Raw genomic sequence first — 27,897 nt, 5'->3', positions numbered from 1 at the left:
CCAGGTCCCTTTTTAGCAAATCAGGACATCAACTTATCCCTGTTGGCCATATCTGAGGCAATTTTTCCTACAATGCCACTGTGAAGGGCAGTTCTTGTCTGTAGATCTTTCTGGCATACATTCTTGATGCTCACAATGTAGATGATGGTCACAACAGACACAAGTAATTTTATTATAAAGATGTAGCTTATGAAGTGTTCAATATGAAATAAGAATTAGTGTTTTGAATACAGTTTGAAAAACAATAATATACAAATCTGTGTTCATCACTGCACAAGCACATGTCAACTGACAATGAAAAACACGCAGATATCAGGCAAATGTACTTCTGTAGTACACGACAGTCAATGCACTGCACAAATCAGCAAAGATACTCAGACCTAGAGCTGTCACTTTTGAAGGTGATTTGTGAGTCTATGCTCGATCTTGACCACAACAGTAGCCTTTGGGATTCAGAATCACGCTGTGACCACAAATCATTCCCTCTCCTTACTGGCTGAGTTCTGAGTGACAGTGTTTCAAAGTTCACATAAGAATCTTTGAGTAGCTCCTGCTCTGCTGTTTTTCTCCGCTTGCGACGAACTTTGACTAGCTCATAAGACAACACCAAAAGGAATCCAGCTCCAATAATACATCCTAGGAGAACACCAATAATAATCCATAGGGTTTGATGGCTACTTGTGTTGGATTCTCCTTCTGTCAAGAAAATGACACATTGCTCTTTCTTAGGTTGGATCCCTTTCGGACATATGCATGCTGTATATTTTGTGTTTGGCATCAATCCGCCTAGTGATATTTTGTTTTTGCTAGGGTCCACATTGATCTTCTGGACATCTTTCTCACCATACTTTGAGTAGAGTACATTTAAGGCAGTGTCACTTCTGTAATTTGATATTTTCCAGCTGACAGAGACTTTCTGATCTGTCTCATTGATAACTCTCAGATTTTTAATGATAACATTTTCTTCTGGTGTTGCAGTTGTATTTAATGGTAGGTTTTTTTTCTTGTTCTCATTGACTTGTTGAATTATTTTGACTGGTTGTTTCTCGACTTGCAACTTGGTGAGCTTTCTTTCATCTGCCACAGGCATGGCTTCATCAACAGGAAGAAGTTTTTCCTTAGTTGATAATGTGGTGGAGACAGAGAAGAGCGCATCAGTTGTCAAACTTTCCATTTTCTGTTGCATATTTGCTGGAGTTGAAATCTTTTGTTCTGTACCCGACTTCTTCAAAAGGCTCTGTCTCTGAGGAGAAGCTGTCGTAATGGTTCCTATAACAGTGAGAGTAATAGAGACTACCGATGTTCCAGCTAGATTTTTTGCTTTACATCTGTATTCACCAGCATCCTTATAGGAAATTCCTGTCAAACTTATTATTGACCATCGGATTCCATCTGCTGGTGATTCTTGGACAACTGAAACAAAAAATATTTGAGAGTAGCAGAACATTAATTAGTACTGAATAATAAGAACAATGAAAAAAACTAAAGAGGCTTCTCAATCAAGGGATTTTAATACTTTCAGTTAAATGCAACTGATCTAAAACTGGATTATTCTCATTCATTATTAAACAAAAAACAATAGTGAGGTTTGCCTTAGGCTGGAATGTTAGTATTTAACTGACTGAATTTAAAATATAATTCCAAAGTGTCACAGATTGAAATAATTTGCAGATAACCTGAAGCCAAAATATTGTTACAGTTATGACAGCATCTAGGTCTAGCAAGAGGCAAAGAAGTGGTGTGGAACAGTTTGATTCTCATACTGTAAGGTTCAAATTTTATTTAGTATCATTTTATGAAATATGTCACTCCAAAAACCTAATCTGACATATTTCCTAATTTCATATGTGTCCTGGAGCAGCATTTTCCAGAATTAATTGTTGTTCTGTCTAACTGCAATACCTTTCCCCCAATATCTGGACCACCTCAAACCCAACACAAAGACATAACTAGGTAAAGTGAGCTTTAATAAAAATACTCACATTCCTCTGAAAGTCCTGCCTCCAGAAACAGCTGATCTTGGGTCACAAGAAGAAAGCACTCGGGAAGAACTATTGATGTATCACAATAGATACAATGTCTAGCTACCTCACAAATCCAGAAGTACTGGTGAAAATGTTGCCGGCGCATTTCAGCTTGCACCAATCAAGATGAATGTAGAAATACCACTTTCAAATGATCACAACACATGATGTGTCAGGAGAAAAGACTGCTGGTTGATTGTCAAATTGATTCTGATTAGTTAAGGCATTGACATAGAGGAAAGGATGAAGAACTGTAACCCCTGCAAGTTTCCGGGTAATTGAAAATGTACAAGGTTTGATCTTTTGTTAGCAGAGAACAGGTTCCTGTATATGGATATATGTCACATAGAATACATGCAGGTTGGTTGAATACTCTGTACTTTGCCGATAATGAGAATCTCAGCCAGTCATTGGGACCTATTGTCCATACAAACCAGTTCTGATTGGCTAAGACATTGCCATGGTGACAGCAACAGGCCTATAGGCTCTCTATGCTCCCCTGGTGGTTCACAGAATGTGCAAGGGTTGAGTTTGCAGAGAATAGGTCCATATCTCTGAATGGATTTTGCTTCTAGACAGCATGAATGAGCCAAATTTTGAACTGCCAACTTGCATTCGATCAGCACCTTTCTTCCCTGTTGTATAAATTACTGTTATCAATTGAAATTTGGTATTCTTGCATAAATCCTGATGAATTACAGATGAAACGTTTTACCTCTCTTTTCACCAGAATTCAAAAGGAATGTGTTCAAGTCTCTTTTTTTTTCTGTTTTGAATCATGGAAAAGTTTGGGGAACCTCTTGTTCTTTGCTGCTTTCTCCATGGCCACAATGATAACTAAACTTCTCTCCCACAGTGTCAATTGATGTGATTTTTTTAATTTTTTGCCAGATTAGCTTGGGACAAAAGAAAAAGTTTCAGCACCATTTTTTTTCCAGCACCCTTCAAGCTCTATGCTGCAAAGTAACAACTCCGGTGATTTTTAAAATCTTTCTCTGGAAACCAGCACATTATGTGGACTTTCAGATTCTCAGTGTGGCCCAGATTCTCCAAAGACCTGATACTTATTTTTGTAGCATAGAGCAAGACCAGCCAGAGCTGACTCTGATGAAATTGGCTGGTGAATTGAAGGCTCTGATGGGCAAATACCCTGTGGCTGGAAACTTAAAAAATATCAATTTAAATTAGAGAATTTCAAGGTTCTGTTGCAGTTAAAAGTAACCCAGGAAAGGCAAGATAATTACAAACCTAATAAACTCTTGGGTAACTATTAAGCTAACCCTGCCCCCTTTGCAGCTCGAAACATTTACCCCAACTGCACCCTCCCTCCCCAGATCCCTTACACCCACTGGACCCTGATACAACTTCCCCCACAACCTGACAGCCATAACCCCAACCACCAGAACTGATGGTCCCACCTCACCGCAGGATCCTTCACACTCTCTCCACGGAATTGAATAAGGAAGCTAAACTCTGAAAGTGTTGTGAATTGGTGGAATTCAGTACTCTAGGTAGGGTGGATGCCGAAATACTAAGTAAATTTGGGGAGGACTTCAATTTTTAGCAATGGGTTGAAGGATCATGGAGAGCAGGCAGGAAATAGAATTGAGGCCCAGATAAGATCAGCAGGATCTTATTGAATGGAAGAGCAGGGCTTAGATGCGTACTCCTGCCCCTAGTTCTTAGGTTCTTAAAATTGATCTGAGAAGAACGTGCAAAATGGATATTAGCAAATTTTATAGCCTGTCAAATTTTATTTTTTCCCTTTGGCTTAAAGAATTTGCTGTTGTCCATTGTCCATTAACTCCTTAGAACAACTGCACACACGCTATATTTTCTTTTAGATTACATGCTTTAAAATGGCATGGTAATTCTCCCCAATTTATTTCGTGTTGACCCAATATTTTTGAACGACATGACCTGATATCGTTAAACGTTTCCACCAACATTCAAATCATTCTCATTTTGGACTCTTACGCAACTTCTATTTTCTTTACCTCATCCTTTGAAGTCATGGCTTCAATAGTTTGAATGATAAATGCTAGAATTCTCCAACCCCACCCCTCTCTTTTCTCCTTTAAAATACTTCTTAAAACCTTTTGCATTTGATCAAGCATTTCACCATTCCTAATGGTTTCTTCAATGGCTCAAATTGAAAAGGTCATTTGACAACAATCCAACAAATCACTTCAGAACATTTTAGTCCCTTAAAAGTGTTAATAAGTGAGGTTCTATAGATTCAAATGAAGATCAGATAAGGAATTTTCTCTCCCAGCAGGCAGTGAATTCGTGGAATTTGTTTCCGCAGATGCTGGAGCTGTAGAGGTTGGGTTATTAAGTATATTCAAGGCGGAGATTGACAAATTCATAATCAATAAAGGAATCAAGGGTTATGGGGATAATGTCAAAAAATGGAGTTGAGGATTATTGGATGTACCATGATCCCATTGAATGGTGGAACAGACTCGATGGGAGGAATAGCATACTTCTACTCCTACATGACCTACAGTTATTTAGTCACAATAATTAATCTATGAGCTATAAGGGCTAAATTTATTGTGATATATTAATTCAATATACATTACATGAACTATATTAAAAAGTAAAACCATAAATAGTTTGTCTGACTTATCTAGCTTTCTTAGCTTGTAATATTATTTCTCATTGTGATGAAATAAATTTACCTGTTATCTATCTTTGATCATTGAGAGTTAAATATGGGCATCTTCAAAGACTGGTCACAAAGTACGTTTTACAGCCAACACAGAAACCAGCTGATGATTTTATTCAAGCATGATCCAAATAAAACTTCATCACAAAAGGAAGGACATTAATTAATTACTTTTATTTTACTGATAGTTTTAGACTTCAATCTTGTTATGTTTCTAATTTTATTTTAATCTTTTAATCTCTCTAAGATATTTACAACCAGGCATCAAGAGGGCAGGCAGAAGAATTAGTCTAATGCATCCTCTGAAATGTTTTGAATCAGTCATGAATTGATGTGTGAATCTGTGGTTGACTTTCTGTGTGATCTTTGAATTTTGGAAGTGCCTGGCTTCCTTTCAGTGCTTCGACACATTAACAGATGGAAATCCAGAACAATCTGCCTCTATAAACTTAGATCTGATGTGTTGTGCAATAATCCTCTCCTCACCTCTACCCGCTGACTTCTTCCTTCAACTCACCATTGGAAATGGTGCCTTCAGCCTAAAACCTGTGCTCCAGAATTTCCCACCTAAATTCCTCTGCCTCTCCATTTCTTTCTTCATATTTAAGATAGTCTTTTCAGCTCTTTCCTTTTTGGCCAAGTGTTTCGAAACCGTCCCTCTTCTTTCATTCAGTGCCATCTGTTCTCTGAGTACAAATCTGCGAAACATATTAATCTGCTAAAGCGGTTCATAAAGTGAAGTTGTTGGTTATTTTGGCATGTATACTTTAAAATTCTACCCTATCGTTAACCTCATTTTCTTAGCCAACATCCTTGAATGTTTTAATCTTGCCAAATTAGCAACCTCTGGCTATCAAGATGACAAGCAGAAGAATTTAGATGGGCCAGTGGGTTGAGAAGTGGCAGATGGAGTTTAATTCAGATAAATGTGAGGTGCTACATTTTGGGAAAGCAAATCTTAGCAGGACTTATACACTTAATGGTAAGATCCTAGGGAGTGTTGCTGAACAAAGAGACCTTGGAATGCAGGTTCATAGCTCCTTGAAAGTGGAGTCGCAGGTAGATAGGATAGTGAAGAAGGTATTTGGTATGCTTTCCTTTATTGGTCAGAGTATTGAGTACAGGAGTCGGGAGGTCATATTGCAGCTGTACAAGACATTGGTTAGGCCACTGTTGGAATATTGCATGCAATTCTGGTCTCCTTCCTATCGGAAAGATGTTGTGAAACTTGCAAGGGTTCAGAAAAGATTTACAAGGATGTTGTCAGGGTTGGAGGATTTGAGCTATAGGGAAAGGCTAAACAGGCTGGGGCTGTTTTCCCTGAAGCGTCGGAGGCTGAGGGGTGGCCTTATAGAGATTTACAAAATTATGAGGGGCATGGATAGGGTAAATAGGCAAAGTCTTTTCCCTGGGGTCAGGGAGTCCAGAACTAGAGGGCATAGGTTTAGGATGAGATGGGAAAGATTAAAAAGAGACCTAAGGGGCAACTTTTTCACACAGAGGGTGGTACGTGTATGGAATGCCAGAGGAAGTGGTGAAGGCTGGTACAATTGCAACATTTAAGAGGCACTTGGATGGGCATATGAATAGGAAGTGTTTAGAGGGATATGGGCCAGGTGCTGGCAGGTGGGACTAGATTGGATTTGGCTATCTGGTCGACATGGACGGATTGGACCGAAGGGTCTGTTTCCATGCTGTACATATCTATGAGACAATTACACTGTACAATTACACTCAGGTCCCCTCCAATACTTCGTGACATCAAGGGTCTCGTCATGCATTACTATCTCTAGAGTAACCAAGGATCTATCCTTGACCTACTCCTATTGATCATCTGATTATTTGGTCCATTCAAGAACAAAGGAGGCAATTTATGCATGAATGTAAAGGAAGAAGGTGAAGTCCTTAGAGAATATCTGCATCAGTATTCACAAAGGAGAAGGACATGCTGGATGGTGAATCAAGAGAGGGATATGTTGATATTCTAGGGCATGGCAATATCATATCGGATATCATAGAGGAGGTGATACTGAATGTTTTGAAATGCATGTTTTGAAATATTTTAATATAGACAAGTCCCCAGTACCTGATGGGATCTATCCCAGAATAGTGAGGGGGGTGAAGGAGGAAATTGCTTTGTATGAAATCTTTGTATCCTCTTTAGATATGGGAGTACTTCTAGAGAATTGGAGAATAGTCAGTGTTGTTCCTTTGCTAAGAAGCACAACAGTTCTAATCCAGAAATCACAGGTGGCTAAGCCTTATGTCAGTGGAATTATTGAGGAACATTCTTTGGGACAGGATTTACTCAAACTTGGAAAAATATGGACTTATCAGTGATGGGTGGCATGGTTTTGTATAGGGAAGGTCATGCCTCACAAACTTGATTGAGTTCTTTGAGAAAGTGACAGAGAGGATTGGTGGGAAAAGATGTTGTCTATGTGGACTTCAGCAAGGGTCCCTCATGGCAGGTTGATACAGAAGATCAAGTCACATCCAACAACACAAAGATTGGGGGAGCGGGGAAAGTGAGGAGAATCGCCAAAGGATACAGCAAGATATAGACAGGTTAGAAACTTGTGCAGAGAAATTGCAGGTGAAATTTAATCTGGATAAATGCAAGCTGATGCATTTTGGAAGATCTAATGCAGGAGGGAAGTATACAGTAAATGGCAGAACACTTAGAAGCAATCACATACAGACGGATCTAGATGTTCCCTGAAAGTGCCAACCCAAGTTGGTCAAGAAGGCATATGGCATGCCCACCTTCATTGGTAGGGGCATAGAATATCAAAATTGGCAAGTCATATAATAGCTGTATAGAACTTCAGTTAAGCCACATTTGGAATAATGTGTGCAGTTCTGCTTACCAGACGGATGTGGAGGCTTTGGCGAAAGAACACAAAAGGTTTATCAGGACGTTGCCTTGTTTCAGACAGTATTAGCTATGAGGAGAGATCAGATGAATGTTGGGTTTTTTATCACTTGAATATCAGAGGCTGAGGGGCAACTTGATAAAGTTTTACAAAGTTATGAGAGGCATGGATAGAATGGATTGTAGCAATCTTTATCCCAGGATAGAAATATCAATTACTCAACAACATAAATTTCAGGTAAAAGTCTGCAAGTTTAAAGTGGATGTGAGAGGTACATTTTTTACACAGAGGGTGGTAAGTTGGATGTGAGTATAAGAGGTATAGTTAGTAAGTTTGCAGATGACACCAAAATTGGAGGTGTAGTGGACAGCGAAGAAGGTTATCTCAGATTACAACAGGATCTGGGCCAGATGGGCCAAAGGGCTGAGAAGTGGCAGATGGAGTTTAATTTAGATAAATGTGAGGTGCTGCATTTTGGGAAAGCAAATCTTAGCAGGACTAATACAGTTAATGGTAAGGTCCTCGGGAGTGTTGCTGAACAAAGAGACCTTGGAGTGCAGGTTTATCACTCCTTCAAAGTGGAGTCGCAGGTGAAGAAGGCATTTGGTATGCTTTCCTTTATTGGTCAGAGTATTGAGTACAGGAGTTGGGAGGTCATGTTGCAGCTGTACAGGACATTGGTTAGGCCACAGTTGGAATATTGCGTGCAATTCTGGTCTCCTTCCTAGTAGAAAGATGTTGTGAAACTTGAAAGGGTTCAGAAAAGATTTACAAGGATATTGCCAGGGCTGGAGGATTTGAACTATAAGGAGAGGTTGATTAGGCTGAGGCTGTTTTGCCTGGAGCGTTGGAGGCTGAGGGGTGACCTTATAGGGGTTTACAAAATCATGAGGGGCATGGAAAAGGATACATTGACAAAGTTTTTTCCCTGGGGTGAGGGAGTCCAGAACTAGAGGGCATGGGTTTAGGGTGAGAGGGGAAAGATATAAAAGAGTCATAAGGGGCAATATTTTCATGCAGAGGGTGGTACATGCATGGAGTGAGCTGCCAGAGGAAGCGGTGGAGGCTAGTATAATGGCAGCATTTAAAAGGCATCTGGATGGATATATGAATAGGAGGGGTTTGGAGGGATATAGGCCAAGTGCTGGCAAGGGGGACTAAATTAGGTTGGGATATGTGGTCGGCATGAACGAGTTGGACCAAAGGTCTGTTTCCGTGCTGAACATCTCTATGACTCTATGACTCTATGTTCCTGGAATATGCTGTCAGAGGAGGTAGTGGAGGTGGATACAATAGCAATGTTTAAGTGGTAGGTTTATGAATAGGCAGGGAATAGAGGGATATGGACCATGTAGAAGCAAAGGCATCATGTGTCAACACAGTCTTGTTGGGCTGAAGGGCCTGTCTTGTGTTGTATTATTCTTTGTTCTTTGTCCTTATCTACAAGCTGTTGCCATGATCTGAAATTGTGTCTGATTCCATGTGTGTGTTGATGATTCCCATTCTATCTCAAAATCACTTTCCTAACTGTCACTGATTTGCCAGGCACATTGTCCAACATGCAATCCCTGAAAAGCAGACGTTTCTTCCAAATAATTAACATGAAGATCTATATCATTTTCTTCTGTCCTCATCACAGATTCCATCACACACCCTAGTCATTGAACCAGAACTTCAGCATCCTATTTCACATTGAAATGAGCATCCAAACGCATATCTATGTGTTCGTCACAATTGTTTACTTCCATTTACAGAGCATCGTCTGTCTCGACCACTGTCTCAACTCATCCACTACTGAATCCCTCACCCATATGTTTCCTACCTTTGACTTGACCATTCCAAAGTTCTCCTAGCTGACCTCCAATTTTCCAGCCTCTGTAACTCTGAGATCCTCCAAAACTTTGCTGGTAATATCCTAACTCAGAATCCAGTCCCAGTTACTTATCATCACTATGCTTAACTGCTGCTGATTGTTCCTGATCCATCAAAGCCTCAGTTTAAAGCACTCATCCATATTTATAATTCTCTCCATGAGCCTGTCTGTCTCTTGCCCTGTAACCCCCTCCAGTTGTAAACCCTACAAAATCTCTGTACCTTTTTGATTCTCATCTTCTAAGCATCCCAGATTTTTATTGGTCAAAATTGGTGCCATGCCTTCATATGCCCAGATCTTAAGCCCTGGAACATCCTCTACAAAATTCATTCCCCACCTCCCTCTACCTCACTCTATGTCCCCTTAAGATAGTCCTTAAATCCCACCTCTTTAAACATACTTTGGGTCACCTGACCTAATATACTGTTTAGTGACAAATGTTGCTTGCTGTTAAACACGATGTGATAGTTCATTATGATAAAGGCACTACATGAATCTAAGTTGTTGTTGCATGAATTACCTGTATGGTTAACCGGTAAGCCATTCCCCCTGAGCCAGACAAGCGATGGGGTTGGATATCCTTTTGAGTCACAGCGGAGCAAGACATTACTTCCAGCTGGTGATGTAAGTTTGGTTGCTGAAGCCATGACTGATGGTTTGAGGCACTGTTCAAGCTCAACTCTCTGGAAGACAACTCCTGCAATATTTTCAGGTTCACTACATGTCAGGTAAGGATCCATGAGAATAACTGATGTTTCTTCTGACTTACAAAGCTCAATCAACTTTGATATCCTGCAGTCACAGAACCATGGGTTGTCTTGAAAACCTAATGAAGAGAAAAATATTTAAGACCTTTTAAAAAAAAATGAAAGTATTTGAAACTCTGTAACATCTTTGTTGTATGAAACGTTTTCAAAAATATTTACCTAAGCCAAGGCTTGTAACTAAAATAAAGTCTTTAGTTAAAGATTCTTAATTTCTATGTTTATTCCCTAGCTTTCTAGAGATTTCAGACTACCCAATTAAAAAGTGAACTTGTTGTGTTGGCTGTTGCACATATTTAATCTCAATGACTCTGTACAAGACCATCTAACAATATTATTTTAACAAATCTAACTGCACTATTGAAGAAAGAAGCAAACGCAACCCCTAGTTAAGAAAGAATGAAAAGAGAAAATGGAAATTAGTCACTCTGTTACCTGACATGAGTAGTCGTGGAAATGTGGGAATCTATTCAACAGGATTTAATAAATGAATACTTTAAAAATAGTGATAGAGTTGACATGAATTTTTTAAAGAAAAACCAGTCAGAGAATATGATAGGATAATGACGCAGACTGCGACTGACTTAATGGCAGAACTTCGAGAGTCATGCTCAAATTGTTAGGCACCGTGCAGAGTTTTTCTTAAAGAGGGTAATGTTGATGTCCAAAGGGACCTGGATGTTTGAAGGCAAACATGCTGATGCAGAAAGCAGTTAAGATGGAAAATAGCATATATAAATAGCATTGCAAGAAGATTTGAGAACAGGAGTAAAGGTACCTTTCTGCAACTGCATAGAAGCTGAGAGAGACTGCACCTGGCATATTGTGTAAAGCTTTGCTCTCCTTACCAAAGGAAGGGGTTACTGGTTTTATGAGGAATAATGGAATGTTCACCAGAAAGATTTCTGAGATGGTGGTATTGACCTCTCAGGAACGATCAAGGTGACTGGAACATGCATTCTTTGGAATTTGGAAGAATGAGAGGTGATCACATTGAAGCATATATAATTCTTACAGTGCTCAGCAGAGTAATAAAAAGGATGCTTCCCCTTTGTGGGGTCTACAACTGGGGGAAATGTCAGTCTAAACGATAGATCAATTAAGACTGAGATGAAGATAAATTTCTTCACTGAGCGTGGTGACTCTTTGAAATTCACTTCTCCAGAGACTGCGGAGTATCAATCTTAAAATATATTAAAGATAAAGATTGAAAGATTTCCATTAAAATTGATCATGCAGGAAAATGGCTTTGAGGTAGAAGTCATCCATTATCGATTTGAGTAGCAGCACAGGTTCGAAGAACTGAATGTCCTTAATGTGGAAGATAGTTTGAACATCCCGTTAATACTAAAGCACATGGGGGAGGAATTAAGTGCCATCACCATCACTGGAAATGTAGTATTAGACAAACAAGTGGGGTAAAAAGCAGCTGAAACCCCTTGCTTGCATCTGAGAATCCTAAAAGAGGTGAGTACAAAGATAGTGGATGCATGGGTTGTAACTTTCTAAAAAATCTTTGGATTCCGGAGAAGTACCAGAGGATTGGAAAACTGGCAAAATGACACCCCAATTCAAAAATACGGGGAAGCAAAATACAGGCAACTATTGTTGGGAAAGTATTGAGGTATACGAGATAATGAGAGGCATAGATAGAGTTGATAGCCTGAGACTATTTCCCAGGGCAGAAATGACTAACATAAGGGGTCATAGTTTTAAGCTGGTTGGAGGAAAGTATAGAGGGGATGTCAGAGGCGGGTTCTTTACACAGAGAGTTGTGAGAGCATGGAATGCATTGCCAGCAGCAGTTGTGGAAGCAAGTTCATTGGGGACATTTAAGAGACTGTTCTATGTTCTATGTTCAATGTTCTATGAATCAATCATTAAGGAAACAGATTATTTGAAAAATCATAAGTGAATCAAGCAGAGTCAGTATGGCTTCACAAAGGAAAATCTTGTCTGTCTTAGTTCTTAGAGCTTTTTAAGGAAGTCTCAACCAGACTGGATAGAAAGGAGAGGGGTGGTGCTGGAAAAGCACAGCAGGTCAGGCAGCATCTGAGGAGCAGGAAAATCGACGTTTCGGGCAAAAGCACTTCATCAGGAATAGATGAATAGCTCTATTCCTGATGAAGGGCTTTTGCCCGAAACATCGATTTTCCTGCTCCTCGGATGCCGCCTGACCTGCTGTGCTTTTTCAGCACCACTCTAATCTAGACTCCGGTTTTCAACATCTGCAGTCCTTGTTTTAACCAGTGGGTTCCACAGGGATCAATGCTGGGAACATAACTGGGAAGATTCCTGATGAAGGGCTTACGCCCACAATGTCGATTCTCCTGCTCCTCGGATGTTGCCTGAGCTGCTGTGTTTTCCAGCACCACACTTTTGACTGAGAACATAACTGCTTACAATATAATGACTTGGGGGAAGGAAGTGAATGTACTGAAGCCAAATTCTGATTGCACTAGAAATGAGAGGAAAGGCAGGTTGCGAAAGGGCAACCTTGATTTTCCAAATGTTGAATCATCTGAATTTCAGAATATCTGAACAAGATGTCAAGATCCCAATGCTTGGGTAAATTGTATTATCTGAACATTTGGTTATCCCAACATTCAATTATCCAATACTCCCCATCCGTGTCGTTCAGATAATTGAGGTTGCCCTGTCAACAGTTTACAGAGAGGTATTGATAGATTGAGTAAGTGGGCAAGAAGTTGGCAGACAGAAATGTTCATTTTAAGATCATAAGACCATAAGACATAGGAGTAGAAGCAAGGCCAATTGGCACATCGAGTCCACTCCGCCATTTAATCATGGCTGATGGGCGTTTCAATTCCGATTACCCGCACTCTCCCCGTAGCCTTGTGAAATTTGGAATGGGAAACAAAAGAACATAAAATTATTTAAATGGAGAAAAACTGCAGAAAGTTGCAAAGGACCAGGAAGCACAAAGAGCAAGCACACAAATGCAGCAGGTAATTAGGAAAGTGAAAAGAATGTTAGCCCTTATTCCAAGGGATTTAGAGCATAAGAGTAGGGAATTCTGACTGCAACCTTACAGGACGCTGATGAGATGTCATCTGGACCACTTATCTGGAGTAGTTTTGGACCCCTTATTTAAGGACAGATACCATTTCATTAGCAGTAGTTCAGAGAAGGTTCACTAGACTGATCCCCAGTATGAATTGATTGTCTTATGAGCAATGGTTAAACAGGTTGGGACTCTATTCACGGGAAATTTAGAAGAATAAGACAAGATCTATTGAAACATATAGGATTCTTAAGAGGCTTGACAGGATAAATGCTGAGAGGATATATCCCCCTCAAGGAGAGTTTAGGACCGGAGGGCATAGTCTCAGAATAGAGATGACAACTTAAAACTGAGTTGAGGGGGAATTTCTTCTCTTACAGGGTTGAGAATCTTTGGAACTTCTTGTCACAGAGAGCTGAGGGGGAAGAGATCTTCTGTATATTTGGACTGGGTTAGACAAGGTCAAAAATCACATGACACCTGATGAAGGAGCAACACTCCGAAAGCTAGTGTTTTCAAATAAACCTGTGGATTATAACCTGGTGTCGTGTGATTTTTGCTCAAATAGGCCAGATCTTGGTTTACACTGAAAAATCTATAAGGTTTCAAAAGGAGCAAAGCTTCCACCTGCAGCAACACAGTGAGGAAGTTCAGACCTAAGGTAAGGGGTGTTCAATGCCCTGAGTTGCCATGTTCTCAATCCCACATTGACCTGAGGGTCTTTGATGATTGTTACAAATAACGAACCCAGTTGTCAATGGTGTTTACAATGTAGAATTCATGGCCTGAATCCATGAAGGATAAAATACTTTATTTAAGTACAGAGGGATGATATGGCTTTCATTTCTGAGGGTAAGGAATGTTTGACAACATGGCACTTCCCAGGGACTGACACTCAATTTTCCAACTTCAGTTGGAAAGCAGCCCCCACAAATGCTGCCTTGATAGAACAGGAAGCGGCTCCCTCTACTGGGAGTGAAATTAAAACAACTGAATGTTAAGGCTTTCCCCTAACACCATCCACACATACTGTGAAGAGCAACCCACCCAGACCCATTCCCCTACATTTACCCCTTCACCTAACACTACGGGCAATTTAGCATGGTTAATTCACCTAACCTGCACATCTTTGGACGGTGGGAGGAATCCGGACCACCCGGAGGAAATCCACGCAGACACAGGGACAATATGCAAACTCCACCCAGACAGTTGCCCGAGGCGGGAATTGAACCCAGTGCTAACCACTGTGCCACCCAATAGGGATTATCAAAACTATCCTGAGTGAAAATGGATAACTTGATCAAAGCTCAAATGTGAAAAAAGGCCTACATCCAGCACTCCTGCCACTGAGTGGTGGTTCGTCCACCTCAAATTATCCCTGAAAAGTCAACTGTCTCAAACATTTGAACTACAGGTGAATTCACACTGCTATCATACAGTAAATTCATGAATGGTTTTCTCCACCAACAGGATGTTGTCATCCATCCAAGTAGGCATTTTGTCTACTGTACAAATGAGGAATGTGATGCATGAATTTCTGATGCCAGTATGTAGGCCATAAGTCTCAATAATTGGAGGACTGTGTCAAACTCTGTGCCTGTTTGACCACTCGAGTCAGCCAGCTTGATAATAATACTCAACCAGCCTTTGGTATTCAAAAGGTCTATCCACCATTAGATGGCAGTCTGCTTTTGGAAATCATTTATTAAATAATCTGGGAAGTTGCACTGGAAATGAATCATGCACATGCTAACAGCTGTGGGCCTAATTTCCCAGGAGTGGCAATTTCATACAGAGTGCCACTCAGTTCCATCCTTTTTTGAACAGTTTCCACTTTGGACTCCATTGAGATTTGTGATTTGCAGATTTGCAGATTTGTGACAGATTTCTGTCAGATTTTTCATAGCATAGAGGAAGGTAAATCGCACCCCACTTTTGGACTGGGCTTCAGGTGGGATCGGGAGGGGAGGGGAATGGGTTCAATGGGGAAGATGGCAATCCTTGGTCTGGGGAGGTGAATAGGTGGCCGTGTCAAGTGAGATGAGGGGAATGTGGGGCAGGGTGTGGCAACAGGGGTGTTGGTCAGGCTGGATGCAGGGGATTTGGGGGAGTGGGTTCACTGCTGGTGGTAGTGGGAGGGCTCATGAATCAAGTCAATTCTGGGGAGGGGGTCAGGCAGCAGGAAATAGGGTATCAAGGTACATTTCAGTGAAGGGGATGGGGGGAGTTAGTTGTTAGATTTCAAGGTAGAGATGTCAACTTCTAGGGGGTGGGATTGCCAGATCCCCATGGTGAGGTGGAGATTCAATGTCAGGGCAGAGGTTTCGACTCTGGGTGGGGGAGTGTCAGATCCTGATAGGCTGCTGGTATCAGGTCAGGTTCTAGCCATGTGATTGGTCCAGTGGTGGAGGGAATGTAGTTGACAGGCTGTGAGATAAGAGTGGAATTGGTTTAAATATTACTCAGGCATTCAACTATGTATTTTATAGTTCCAAATACATGTACATGTATTTGGAAAGGCAAGGACTGATTAGGGATAGTCAACATGGCTTTGGGCATGGGAAATCATGTCTCACAAACTTGATTGAGTTTTTTGAGGAAGTAACAAAGAGGATTGATGAGGGCAGAGCAGTAGATGTGATCTATATGGACTTCAGTAGGGCATTCAACAAGGTTCCCCATGGGAAACTGATTGGCAAGATTAGATCTCATGGAATACAGAGAGAACTACCCATTTGGATACAGAACTGGCTCAAAGGTAGAAGACAGAGTGTGGTGGTGGAGGGTTGTTTTTCAGACTGCAGGCCTGTGACCAGTGGAGTGCTACAAGGATCGGTGCTGGGTACTCTACTTTTTGTCATTTACATAAATGATTTGGATGCGAGCATAAGAGGTACAGTTAGTAAGTTTGCAGATGACACCAAAATTGGAGGTGTGGTGAACAGCGAAGAGGACAACAGGATCTTGACCAAATGGGCCAATGGGTTGAGAAGTGGCGGATGGAGTTTAATTCAGATAAATGCGAAGTGCTGCATTTCGGCAAAGCAAATCTTAGCAGGACTTATACACTTAATGGTAAGGTCCGAGGGAGTGTTGCTGAACAAAGAGACCTTGGAATGCAAGTTCATAGCTCCTTTAAAGTGGAGTCGCAGGTAGATAGGATAGTGAAGAAGGTATTTGGTATGCTTTCCTTTATTGGTCAGAGTATTGAGTACAGGAGTTGGGAGTTCATGTTGCGGCTGTACAGGACATTGGTTAGGCCACTGTTGGAATATTGCATGCAATTCTGGTCCCCTTTCTATCAGAAAGATGTTGTGAAACTTGAAAGGGTTCAGAAAAGGTTTACAAGGATGTTGCCAAGGTTGGAGGATTTGAGCTGGAGGGAGAGGCTGAACAGGCTGGGGCTGTTTTCCCTGGAGCGCGGAGGCTGAGGGGTGACCTTATAGAGTTTTACAAAATTATGAGCAGCATGGATAGGGTAAATAGGCAAAGTCTTTTCCCTGGGGTCAGGGAGTCCAGAACTAGATGGCATAGGTTTAGGGTGAGATGGGAAAGATATAAAAGAGACCTAAGAGGCAACCTTTTCATGCAGAGGGTGATACGTGTATGGAATGAGCTGCCAGAGGAAGTGGTGGAGGCTAATACAATTGCAACATTTAAAAGGCATTTGGACAGGTATATGAATAGGAAGGTTTGGAGGGATATGGGCCGGGTGCTGGCAGGTGGGACTACATTGGGTTGGGATATCTGGTCGGCATGGACAGGTTGGACCGAAGGGTTTGTTTCCATGCTGTACATCTCCATGACTCTATGACTCTATGTGAAATCTTCAATTTTTATGGAAACTTTTAAAGACTTCCCTGGTACAGAGGAAATGCCCAGTGGAATTTTCAATTTACCTTTTAGTCCTTTTGGAATCTACTACATGGGGATTCTGCAGGGTCCCCATGCATGACTCCCACCTATACAGGAATAAGGACTGTCTGGCCAATGGAAAATCTGCCACAATACACAAAAAAAACCTCAAGACCCTGCTTTATGTCCGTAAAAGAAATTTGTAAATGCCTCACAACTTTTGCCTAGTTCTGATAAGTGCAAAACAAAACATACCCTTCAATTTCTTACTTCCATTTAGCAATACTCAACAAACTGATTTGCAAATTAGGTAACAGGAAGCTCCAATGAATCTCTTTTACTAGGAATTTATGTAAAGTGTCACCACCAGTTGAACTTGCAAGTGGATCAGTCACAGGTGATCAGGGGCTGGGTAGAGATGTGCAATGCCCCAAGCTATCATGTTCCCAGCTTTTCGAAAGAGGCAGACCCTCATCGCCAGAACTTTCCAACAAGCACCAAGACATGGCTTGGCTGGTGGTGAGAAGGGCTCTGCCTGTGAGATCCTTTATGCACGCCCTGACTTTCTGCTGCACCACACACTGTCCTCGAAGCAGCTGTGGAGGGGGCAAGACTGTCACGCACCTTCTGGAACGTGCCTATGCAAAGGAAGTCTGGAGAGGAATGCAGTGGGGTTTGTCGAGGTTCGTCCTGGGTAGCTCTGTGATGCGGGACTCCGTGCTCTACGGTCTGTTCCCTGGGATGCACACCGAGACGAACATCAACTGTGCCTGGAGGATCATCAACTCGGTCAAAGATGCTCTTTGGTCTGTCCAAAACCTATTGATCTTCCAACTGAAGGAGCTGACCCCGACTGAGTGTTGCGGACTGGCACATTCCAAGGTCCAGGACTACATGTTGAGAGAAGCGCTGAAGTTTGGGGCAGCTGCCGCCAAGGTGCGGTGGGGAAAGACCACCATGTAACATCTGTTTGACAAAGAAGAACAGGGCGCCCACTCAGTAAGTGGGCTCCGCTGAAGCCTCAGCTAAATATATGGATGGTAAATGTATAGATCTGTATATACAATTGATTAATTCAGATCTCTATATGTAAAGAAATGCAAGGTGTGCCTATGAATAGCACCACCAATTGTACAGATGATCAAAATATTTTATGAATAAAGTATATTTTTGAAATTAAAAAAAAGTAGCCTAAAAGCAAGTAGTGGGTGCAGCAGAAAAGAGCTGAAGCACTTCAGGATTAGCTTCAATAATTATTCAACTGAACTCCAATTTAAAAGAAACAATACTATTGCGGCTCAATTGTTGCACAGCGCCAGGGACCTGGGTTCAATTCCAGCTGTCAAGTGACTGTGTGGAGTTTCCTCTGGGTGCACCGGTTTCCTCCCACAATCCAAAGATGGGCAGGTTAGGTGAATTGGCCATGCTAAATTGCCTTTAGTGTTTGGGGATGTCTAGGTCAGGTGCATTAGTCAGGGCTAAATATAGGGGAATGGGTCTAGGTGAGTTACTCTTCAGAGGGGTCAGTGTGGACTTGTTGGGCTGAAGGACCTGTGTCCACACTGTAGGGATTCTATTCTATAATAAACTCATATTTATATATGGTATTTCATGACTCCAAAAACCCCAAAGTGCTTCACTGTAAATGAAATTTGTTTGAAATGTATTGGCTTGTGTAATTTGGTCTCAATCATCTGCATCAAACAGATATCCTAAACTGACTTAGTCCGATTTGACAGCATTTGACTCATATCGCTCCAAACCCTTCCTATTCATGCACATATTCAGATGCCTTTTAAATATTGTAATTGTATCTGCCTCTACTATTTTCTCTAGCAGCTTGTTCCATACACATACCAGCTTCTGAAAATGTTGGCCCTCAGATCCCTTTTAAATCTTTACCTCTCACCTTAAACCTGCACCTTATAATTTTGGACTCCCCTCCCCTGGAGAAAAGGCCTTGGCTATTCGCACTATCCATGCCTCTCATAATTTTATAAATTTCCATAAGGTCATAGAGTCATAGAGATGTACAGCATGGAAACAGACCCTTTGGTCCAACTTGTCCATGCCGACCAGATATCCCAACCTAATCTAGTTCCATTTGCCAACACTTGGCCCATATTCCTCTAAACCCTTCCTATTCATATACCCATTCAGATACCTCTTAATGGTTGCAATTGTACCAGCCTCCACTACTTCCTCTGCAGCTCATTCCACACACGCACTACCCTCTGTGTGAAAAAGTTGCCCCTTAGGTCCCTTTTATATCTTTCCTCTCTTACCCTAAACCTATGGCCTCTAGTTCTGGACTCCCCACCCCAGGGAAAAGATTTTGTCTGATTACCCTATCCATGGAAAACAGCCCTAGTCTATTCAGCTTCTCCCTATAGCTCAAATCCTCCAAGCCCAGCAACATGCTTGTAAATCTTTTCTGTCCCCTTTCAAGTTTAGCAACATTCTTCCCATGGTAAGGAAACCAGAATTATATACAGTTTTGTAAAAGTAGCCTCACCCATGTCCTGTACAGCCGCAACATGACCTCCCAACTCTTATACTCAATGCATTGACCAATGAAAACAAGCATACCAAATGCCTTTTTACCACCCTGTCTACCAGTGACTCCATTTCAACGAACTATGCACCTGAACCCCAGGACTATTTGTTTGACAACACTCCTCAGGACCTTCCCATTAAGTGGGCGGCACGGTGGCACAGTGGTTAGCACTGCTGCCTCACAGCGCCGGAGACCCGGGTTCAATTCCCGCCTCAGGCGACTGACTGTGTGGAGTTTGCACGTTCTCCCCGTGTCTGCGTGGGTTTCCTCCGGGTGCTCCGGTTTCCTCCCACAGTCCAAAGATGTGCAGGTCAGGTGAATTGGCCATGCTAAATTGTTAGGTAAGGGGTAGATGTAGATGTAGATGTAGGGGTATGGGTGGGTTACGCTTCGGCGGGTCGGTGTGGACTTGTTGGGCCGAAGGGCCTGTTTCCACACTGTAAGTAATCTAATCTAAGTGTATAAGTGCTGCCCTGGTTTACCTTACCAAAATGCAACACCTTGCATCTTTCAAAATTAATTTTACACCTGCCACTCCTCGGTCCATTGGCCCATATGGTCAAGGTCCTGTTGTTCATTGAGATAACCTTCTTTGTGCTCCACTACATCATCTATTTTGGTGTCATCAGCAGGCGTACTAACCATATCACATTGAGCTCATTTATAAAAACGATGAAAAGCAGTAGACACAGCACCGATCCTTGTGGCACATTCCTGGTCATGGGCCTCCAAGTGTGAAAAGCAACCACCACCCTCTGCCTCCTTCAAGCCAATTTTGTATCCAAATGGCTAGCTCTCCCCAGATCCAATATAATCTATACTTGGTAACCAGACTATCTGCAGAACTTTGTCAAACGCCTTACCGCTCTGTCTTCCTCAACCTTTTTTGTCATTTCTTCAAAAAATTCAGTCAAGTCAGTAGGACATGCTTTCCTAAGCACAAAGCCATGTTGACTATCTCTAATAGTCCTTGCCTTTCCAAATGTATGTAGATCTTGTCCCTCAGAATCCCTCCAACAATTACCCTCCACTAATGTCAGGTTAACTGGCCTATTGCACACAGTGAGTTTACTGCCGTTATTATTGTGAAAGAGACTAAAAACCTGTTTGGGAATTTTGGTTAAGGGATAAATATTGGACAAGACATTAGGAATATGTTGCCATGAGATTTTTTATTATTAATGTAGCCTCAGTTTAACATCTCATCCTAAATTCTGGAAGTAGTCCTCTTTCAGAGCAAGCTTGAGCTCACATAGTGCAATATAAATTGAATTCAAAACCATCTGACTGAGAGGCAGCGGAGCTAACCATTCTAGAAGGGACCCAACATTAAATCACTCCAAATGACCATCTTTCAAATGCAACTTTTCCTCATACTTATTTTGGATGGCATTTCGCCATGAGGCCCAGTGGGCGTTCTTAATGCATCTTACCAAACACACCTCATTAACTACCTACCATGCTCCGATGGTGTCTCTCATGTCCAACTCTAGCCCTTGCTTGCCAACATACTGTGCCAACAACAGCTCACTATGCGGCAGATATCCAAAAGACCAGTTCCCTTGCATCCCTGCAATTTGTAAAAGGCCGCTTTATATCAGAATAAGCTCTGGAATCCTAAAGGCTGTCCTGTTCACTCAAGGATATTTGAAGAAGACATCAGAGAAGGGCAAGATAGCCCTGTGATTCTCTACGAGTGACCTGGAGATCCTTGTAAAGTGGATGGTGCAAAGGAGAGGAGTCTTCTTCCTGGATGATTGCCAGAGAGACATACAGACTTGCACTCCACTGGCCCAGCTTCTGGTCCTCAGGATTGAAGGCATGGTGTCTAGGGACTTGAATCCTGCTGAACAAACAAGTTGTGTGATCCCCACAGGTACCAGGTCTGAGGAGGAAGCACACACAGCCCCCTCAGAGGTCTCCACGCAGAACACTCCAGATGTGACTATGCACCTGCACCTTCAACAGTTGGACGTTCACACTGAGTGTCAATTTGCACCTGGCAAGAAGGTTAACATGCTTGACCTGTTCAGACACCAGCACCCATAGGATCGCCTGACCAAATCTCCAGCGTCAACTGGCTTCAGTGCTAAACAAGCTCCCTCAATGCCAGCTGCAGAACCAGGGTCTATGCTAAGATGTATTGGGTGGGAGAAGAAAAAGCAAACTTATTGAGGCATTGATGATGATGATGCACTGTATATCCTGGCAGTTTTTTTTGTAAATGATGCTTGTTTGACATTCTACCTGTTGTTTGTCTCTCTGCAAGAGTGTATCAGAAAGGCATCATGATGGCCATGATGGGTTGTCAAAAAACATATGCCACTGTCCATGGATGGAGGGAATGTATAACTAGTTCCTGGTTATCATGCTCTGAAATTGTCTTTGGTTGGGTATAATGTACAGATCCTTCAAGAGCCATTGGCGAACTGAATTCTTTGACCTCCGTGTAAAGTTTTCTCACTGTCTAGCTTGCTTGGCACATTTGCTGAGAAAGGAAGCTGGAAATTAATGAAGCAACCATCTCCCTTAACTGGCAACATACTACTACCTCGAGAGAACCTCACTACACCACTTGTCAAATGCATAAAAGGTGAAGTGAGATACTGTCCATATCAAGATAGGCCTCACTGTACTCCTCGTCCAAATCTGCCACAAATCTTGCCATACAGCACAAGGATCCGAACCCTATGAGGTTCTACTCTTTGTGTCTCTGTTTATGTTGCTTTTCCAGGATATCTATCCATCTTGCACTGAATTGTGGCAGAAATTCAAAACAGACCCCATTGAAATTTCAGAAAATAATTACTTCAAATGTTCATTTCAATATTTCATGTAAAGACATAAAAGGATAAGACATTGATGGAAGAGTAGGCCCTTTGAACATGCTCTGCCAATCATCGCACATCTCAAAATTGCCTTAAAACTCAAAACTCAACTGACCTCTAACATAAATATACTCAAAAGTCAAGCATCCACAGCTTTCTAAGGTAAAAGTTCTAAAATTTGGCAATGCTTTGAGACAAGAAATTTCTCTTCAACTTGATCCTAAATAGTTGACTCCTTATTCTATGTCTGAGATTCCACATCTAGATTCTTCAACCAGGAGAAACACCTTCTCCCCATTGCCCAGTCAAGTTCCTTAATCAATCCAGATGTTTTGGTTCAATCACCTTTAATTGTTCAAATCTACAGGGAAAGTAGGCCTGTTGTGGAATCATAGAATCATAGAGATGTACAAGACACAAACTTACTGTTCATTTCAACTCATTCATGCCAACCAGATATCCTAAATTAATCCAGTTCCATTTACCAGCATTTGGACCATATCCCTCAAAACCCATCCTATTTATGTACCCATCCAGATTCCTTTTAAATGTTGTAATTGTACCCACCTCTGCCACTTTCTCTGACAGCTCATCTTACACATGCGCTACCCACCATGTGAAACAGGTGCCCCCTAAGTCCCTTTTAAATCTTTCCTCTCACCTTAAACCTGCACCCTCCAATTTTGGACTCACTATCCTGGGGAAAAGACCTTGTCCATTTACTCTATCTATGCCCCTCATGATTTTATAAACCTCAGCTTCCGATGCTCCAGGGAAAACAGCTCCAGCCTATTCAGCCTCTCCCTACAGTTCAAGCCCTCCAAACCTGGCAACATCCTTGGTTCACTAATGCCTTTTAGGGAAAGAAACTACATCCTTACCTGGTCTGGATTGCATGTGACTTCAGAACCACAGCACTGTGTTGACTCTTAACTACCATCTGGAATGAGCAACAAATGTTGACCTAGCCAGCGATACCCTCGTCCCGAGAATGAACAATAAAAAAAACTTTTCTGAACCTTTTCAAGATTCACAACATCTTCTCTATAGCAGGGAAACCAAAATTGAACACAATATTCCAAAAGTGGCCAAACCAATGTCCTATATAGCCACAACATGAAATCCTTTACTCAATGCACTGACCAATAAAGGCTAGAGTTTCAAATGCGTTCTTCACTGTCTTGTCCACCTGCAACTCTGCTTTCAAGGAACTATGAACCTGCACTCTCAGGTCTCTTTTTTCGGCACCACTCCACAGGAACCTTGCCATTAAGTGCTCAATCTCTCCAATTGGGTAAAACCTTGTCCCGGTAAACATTCTGTGAGCTTTATTGCACTCCCTCTAGGACCCGTAGCTCCTTCCTCAGATTAGGAGGCTAAAACAGTGGACAATATTCCAGGCATGGCCTCATTCATCCTATCTACATTTGGATAAGATTTGTTTTATTCTTGTACCCCAATCCTTCATAACAAAAGTTGACATACTATTTCCTTTCCTAATTAACCTCATGGGGCTTACATACACCCAGGTCCTTCTGAATGCAAACAGTTTCCAGTTTTTAATATTCAGAAATATTGTCTTTTATAATTCCTTTTAAACATGACAACGTCAAACTTTGCTATAATGTATTCCATCAGCCATGTTCTTGCCCATATATCAGCTTGTCCCTTTTCAATCACATTGCACTCTCTTCACTGTGTACTTTCCCAGCTAACTTTGTATTATCAGCAAAATTGTATGCAGTACTACTCACCCAATCCCTTACTTTATGTCATAATTTAGACTGTAAAAGGCTGAGGTCTAAGAATTGATCCTCGTGGTACTCCACTAGTTACCAACTGCTAATCCTCGATCCATATTCATATTCTATCACAATCCATTGAGTTCAAGTTGATGTAATATTACATATTATATGTGTGACATATTACCACATGCTTTTTGAAAATCCAAATATATTCTATTCACTGGCAACAGGAAAGCCACCTGAGAACGACATGAGGAGGAATCTCTTCATTCAGAAGGTGGTAAATCTGTTATATTATTCACCCTAGAGACCATCTCAATCTTTATGTCTTTAACGATTTTTTATTTTTTGTCAGAAGGAAAATTAGGCCAACTGATTTTTAATTGCCCACTAATTCAATATTTGCTGCATTCAGCCAATCCAATGCATCAAGATATAAATGATTACACTTTATAAACTAAGGTGATATTTCAACACAGGAGTAAGCATTGTCAAAAGTGAATTTTTAAATTGAGGCCCAATCCCATATTGAAAGATGATTTTGGAGGTTTTCTTGCTGTCTAATTGTGCATCGCTCAATAATTCAAGTTAGAACAGAATAGTTTTTCCCTTGAAATGCTGTAGAATGCTTAGAAAAGTTATGTACAGTATGTCATTAATCAACCACATAGGACAGCATTTTTAACTGACAAGGAATGTGGCCAGGTAAGATGCTCCTTTCTGAGCCTCTGCTAATTTCTGTTTACTCAGCTCATTAAGACTGGTATTATAAGTTAACTTTAATTATTGTTGTATTCCATGTCTTCCAGAAGTCCATCACTCACAACCCTTGCTGTGCTTAATCCTGTTGATCTCTTACCCAAGCATTTACTACCATTGGCTTTCTAACCTCATACATCAATTATAAAATCTTCATGCTTATTTGCATATTGTTATGGAGCAACTTGTTGCCTTACAATGTAAAAAATGCAACACAAGTAGAAGTTGGTATTGTCTTTGTTCCTGCCTTTTACAGAAGGTAATGATTAGCACTTACCTAGAATTACTCTCTGCATTGGATCTTTTTCAAACATGTGATACCTTGAGTGAGCAGGCCAGATATCTAACAAGTCAGACGGCAGTGTAGTGAGCTTGTTACTAGATATATCTAAATTGGTTATATTTCTAAGATATCGAGCCGCATTAGCAGAAATAGTTGACAGTCTGTTATTGTGCAAGTCAAGAATTCGAAGATTTGGCATTTCCTGCAGTGAATCCCAAGGAAAGGTAGACAGCATGTTTCCATCAAGGCGCAATTCATGGAGTTCTTTTAAATTATAAAAGCTTTGAGGGTCTATGGTGTTGATGGCATTATATGTCAACCAGAGATATCTTAAGTCCACAAGGTAATAAAATGCTTCACGTGGAAGTTGTTGGACAACAGTTTTTTCAACGCGAAATTTAACTGTATCCACTGGAATATTGACTGGGATCTCAGACATATCTGGGTCATCACATAATACAGACCTGAAAAAAAGGAAAATGTTCAGTTTACTTCGTAGTTTTATTTTCATAGAATGTCCCTCATGTTACCTAACTGACCAGTTAACACCACCATAATCTATTATAGAGAAACAACTTTAATCTGGACATTAGTATAATAAATGCAACCAATAAATGTATAATATATAGTACTTCTTTAGATGAGATTCTCCACACTGTAGGGAATCTAATCTAAAAAATTAGTATATTATGCATTTATCAGTTTCTGGATCTGATGTAAGTTCTGATGTGGATCTTTCTGTTTATTAATATCAGAACTGTCTTCGCCTCAATGATAAAATCAATAATCCAAATCTGTTATTTAAATATCCAGATGATTTTGTATTATATTACTTCTGCTACGAGAAAGAATGTTTTTGGGTAAAGTCAGCCCTCCTTCACTCATGAATTATAAATTAGGAATTTTGCTGATTTGAGTAAAAGGGAGCTCAACATAGCTCAACAGCCCAAAACACAGTGTAACTTAAGGTTTAGCCATTGTCTTACACTCATTTCTGCATTTCTCTACAAATAAGAAAATAAAACATTATTTTATAATTTGAGAGATACTGAAAAGAAGTAAAGGGGTCAGATGTAGGGAAAGAACTGACCAACATTTGCTTAAAGCAAAATTAACAACACACATTATGTATGAATTTTGAACAGTAACAGTTCAAGAATGGGCTACACACTACTTTCTTAAGTATGGTTAGGAGTAAGCAAGAAATAGTGGAGAGCAATGCACTCATCCCATCAACAAATTTTAAAAGTCTAAAGAAAAAAAAGACATGCTCTGTGCCAGCAGTCCTCTTATTTCTCCAAATGGTTCTGAGCAGATTTAAATTATTGATTTTATCATTGAGGCAATCAGTTCTGATGTCAATAAACAGAAGGATCTACGGAACTTATGTCAGATCCAGAAAATGATCCTGGTGAGAAAGTTTGTAAGGAGCTCTATGCAGGAAATGGAGAGAAGTCATATTTCCACGCCACATTCCCTGAGACTGTGGTTGCCATCAGGAAAACAGGATGTGGAAGTAGAACCAAGGCTGAAATTCCAAAAGTGATGTGAGAAGCACAAATCAAGACCTCTGAAACATATATCCCTTCCAGAGCCTGCAATCCCAATAATGTTTGCTGCACCTATTTTACTAAATGGGAAAATCACTTAGAGCATACATCCATACTTCCAAAATTCATTTTCAGTGGATAACATATTTTATGAAGTTAAGCCTATGTCTTATCATGCTGCATGTTAAATGTTCCTCATTATTTATCTTAAAAAATGAAGTAATAGAAAATTTAAATATAAACATATTTGTAATTTATCTTCAGATTCTTTACATCATGGTTTATGACAACATCTGAATTCTTTGATCAGAATATATAATCTGAATGTGGGATCTGAATACAGTGCATTATGGGACATTAGAAATATGAAATATAAATGATAACATTTTAGTATGGATAGTCTAACTCATGAAACATTATGTCCAATATAATTTACAGGTCTGAGAGATATACACATTCCTCATTTAGTCAAATGTTCTTGCTGCAGTGTAGATTGAAATAGTCAAATGCACTTTGTACCTTTTCAACTCAGATTTTAAAATGTACTTCTGTCTTCTTGGCATTATGCTATTCAATACTAAATTCTACAATGTAGGCCAATCTTAACATATAGTTTATATTCTTAAACACTGTTGCTGAATGGAAACACATTTTATCCTCACACTTGAACAACATCAATAGTATAAACTGCATAGAGATTGCTCGAATGAATTTTAAACAAATGGCTTTTGAGGGTGCATTCTAGCAGTGTTTGAAAAAGTAACTGGATTCAAAACTGAGTACACTCACTTGCTTTTCATAGAGCATTGTTTAGCTGTAGAATTATTATATCCACCTGACTATTTTTAATTGACTTACCTGGTTGCAGTGCCATCACTTCTACTGTGGAAAATGCACATGCACTGAGAAGGACAGAAGGAAGATACTTTTGTGAGAATTGTGGCTAGCAAGCAAAAGACAGCAATCAGATGCATTGTTCAAAGTCAACAAAACTAGGCACAAATAAAGCTGAGAGTCCCTATTTCTATATAGCTTCTATTTCAGAACATGGAGGAACCAGTTTGGATACAGAGGATTAGATGAGATT

At 40.7% G+C, this 27,897-nt stretch overlaps 1 protein-coding gene across 2 annotated transcripts; it reads right to left on the bottom strand.

Moving 5' to 3' along the window:
* Window positions 1–152: 152 nt before the first annotated feature.
* Window positions 153–27,851, bottom strand: LOC140482133 (leucine-rich repeat, immunoglobulin-like domain and transmembrane domain-containing protein 3). Of its 2 annotated transcripts, none has more exons than XM_072579155.1 (4): window positions 27,669–27,851; window positions 25,255–25,724; window positions 9,965–10,270; window positions 153–1,413 (listed from the first exon to the last, which is right to left on the bottom strand). In XM_072579155.1, the coding sequence occupies exons 1-4, from the start codon at window positions 27,782–27,784 to the stop codon at window positions 362–364; spliced, it is 1,944 nt and encodes a 647-aa protein (XP_072435256.1). In that variant the 5' UTR covers window positions 27,785–27,851; the 3' UTR covers window positions 153–361. The 2 variants fall into 2 exon arrangements, with proteins under 2 accessions (XP_072435256.1, XP_072435247.1); XM_072579146.1 differs by having other exon boundaries at window positions 153–1,269.
* Window positions 27,852–27,897: the final 46 nt, after the last annotated feature.

This window comes from Chiloscyllium punctatum, chromosome 1, assembly GCF_047496795.1.
Source record: "Chiloscyllium punctatum isolate Juve2018m chromosome 1, sChiPun1.3, whole genome shotgun sequence".
NCBI classification, from domain to species: domain Eukaryota; kingdom Metazoa; phylum Chordata; class Chondrichthyes; order Orectolobiformes; family Hemiscylliidae; genus Chiloscyllium; species Chiloscyllium punctatum.
The sequence above is the reverse complement of the archived record's forward strand: the minus strand, read 5'-3'. Positions and strand labels throughout refer to the sequence as shown.

Coding starts and splice junctions, on each gene's coding strand:
- LOC140482133 (XM_072579155.1), bottom strand. CDS start 27,784: ATGCATCTGATTGCTGTCTTTTGCTTGCTAGCCACAATTCTCACAAAA. Junction 25,725..27,668: donor AGTGATGGCACTGCAACCAG/GTAAGTCAATTA, acceptor CCTTTTTTTCAG/GTCTGTATTATGTGATGACC. Junction 1,414..9,964: donor CTTACCGGTTAACCATACAG/GTAATTCATGCA, acceptor TTTTTGTTTCAG/TTGTCCAAGAATCACCAGCA.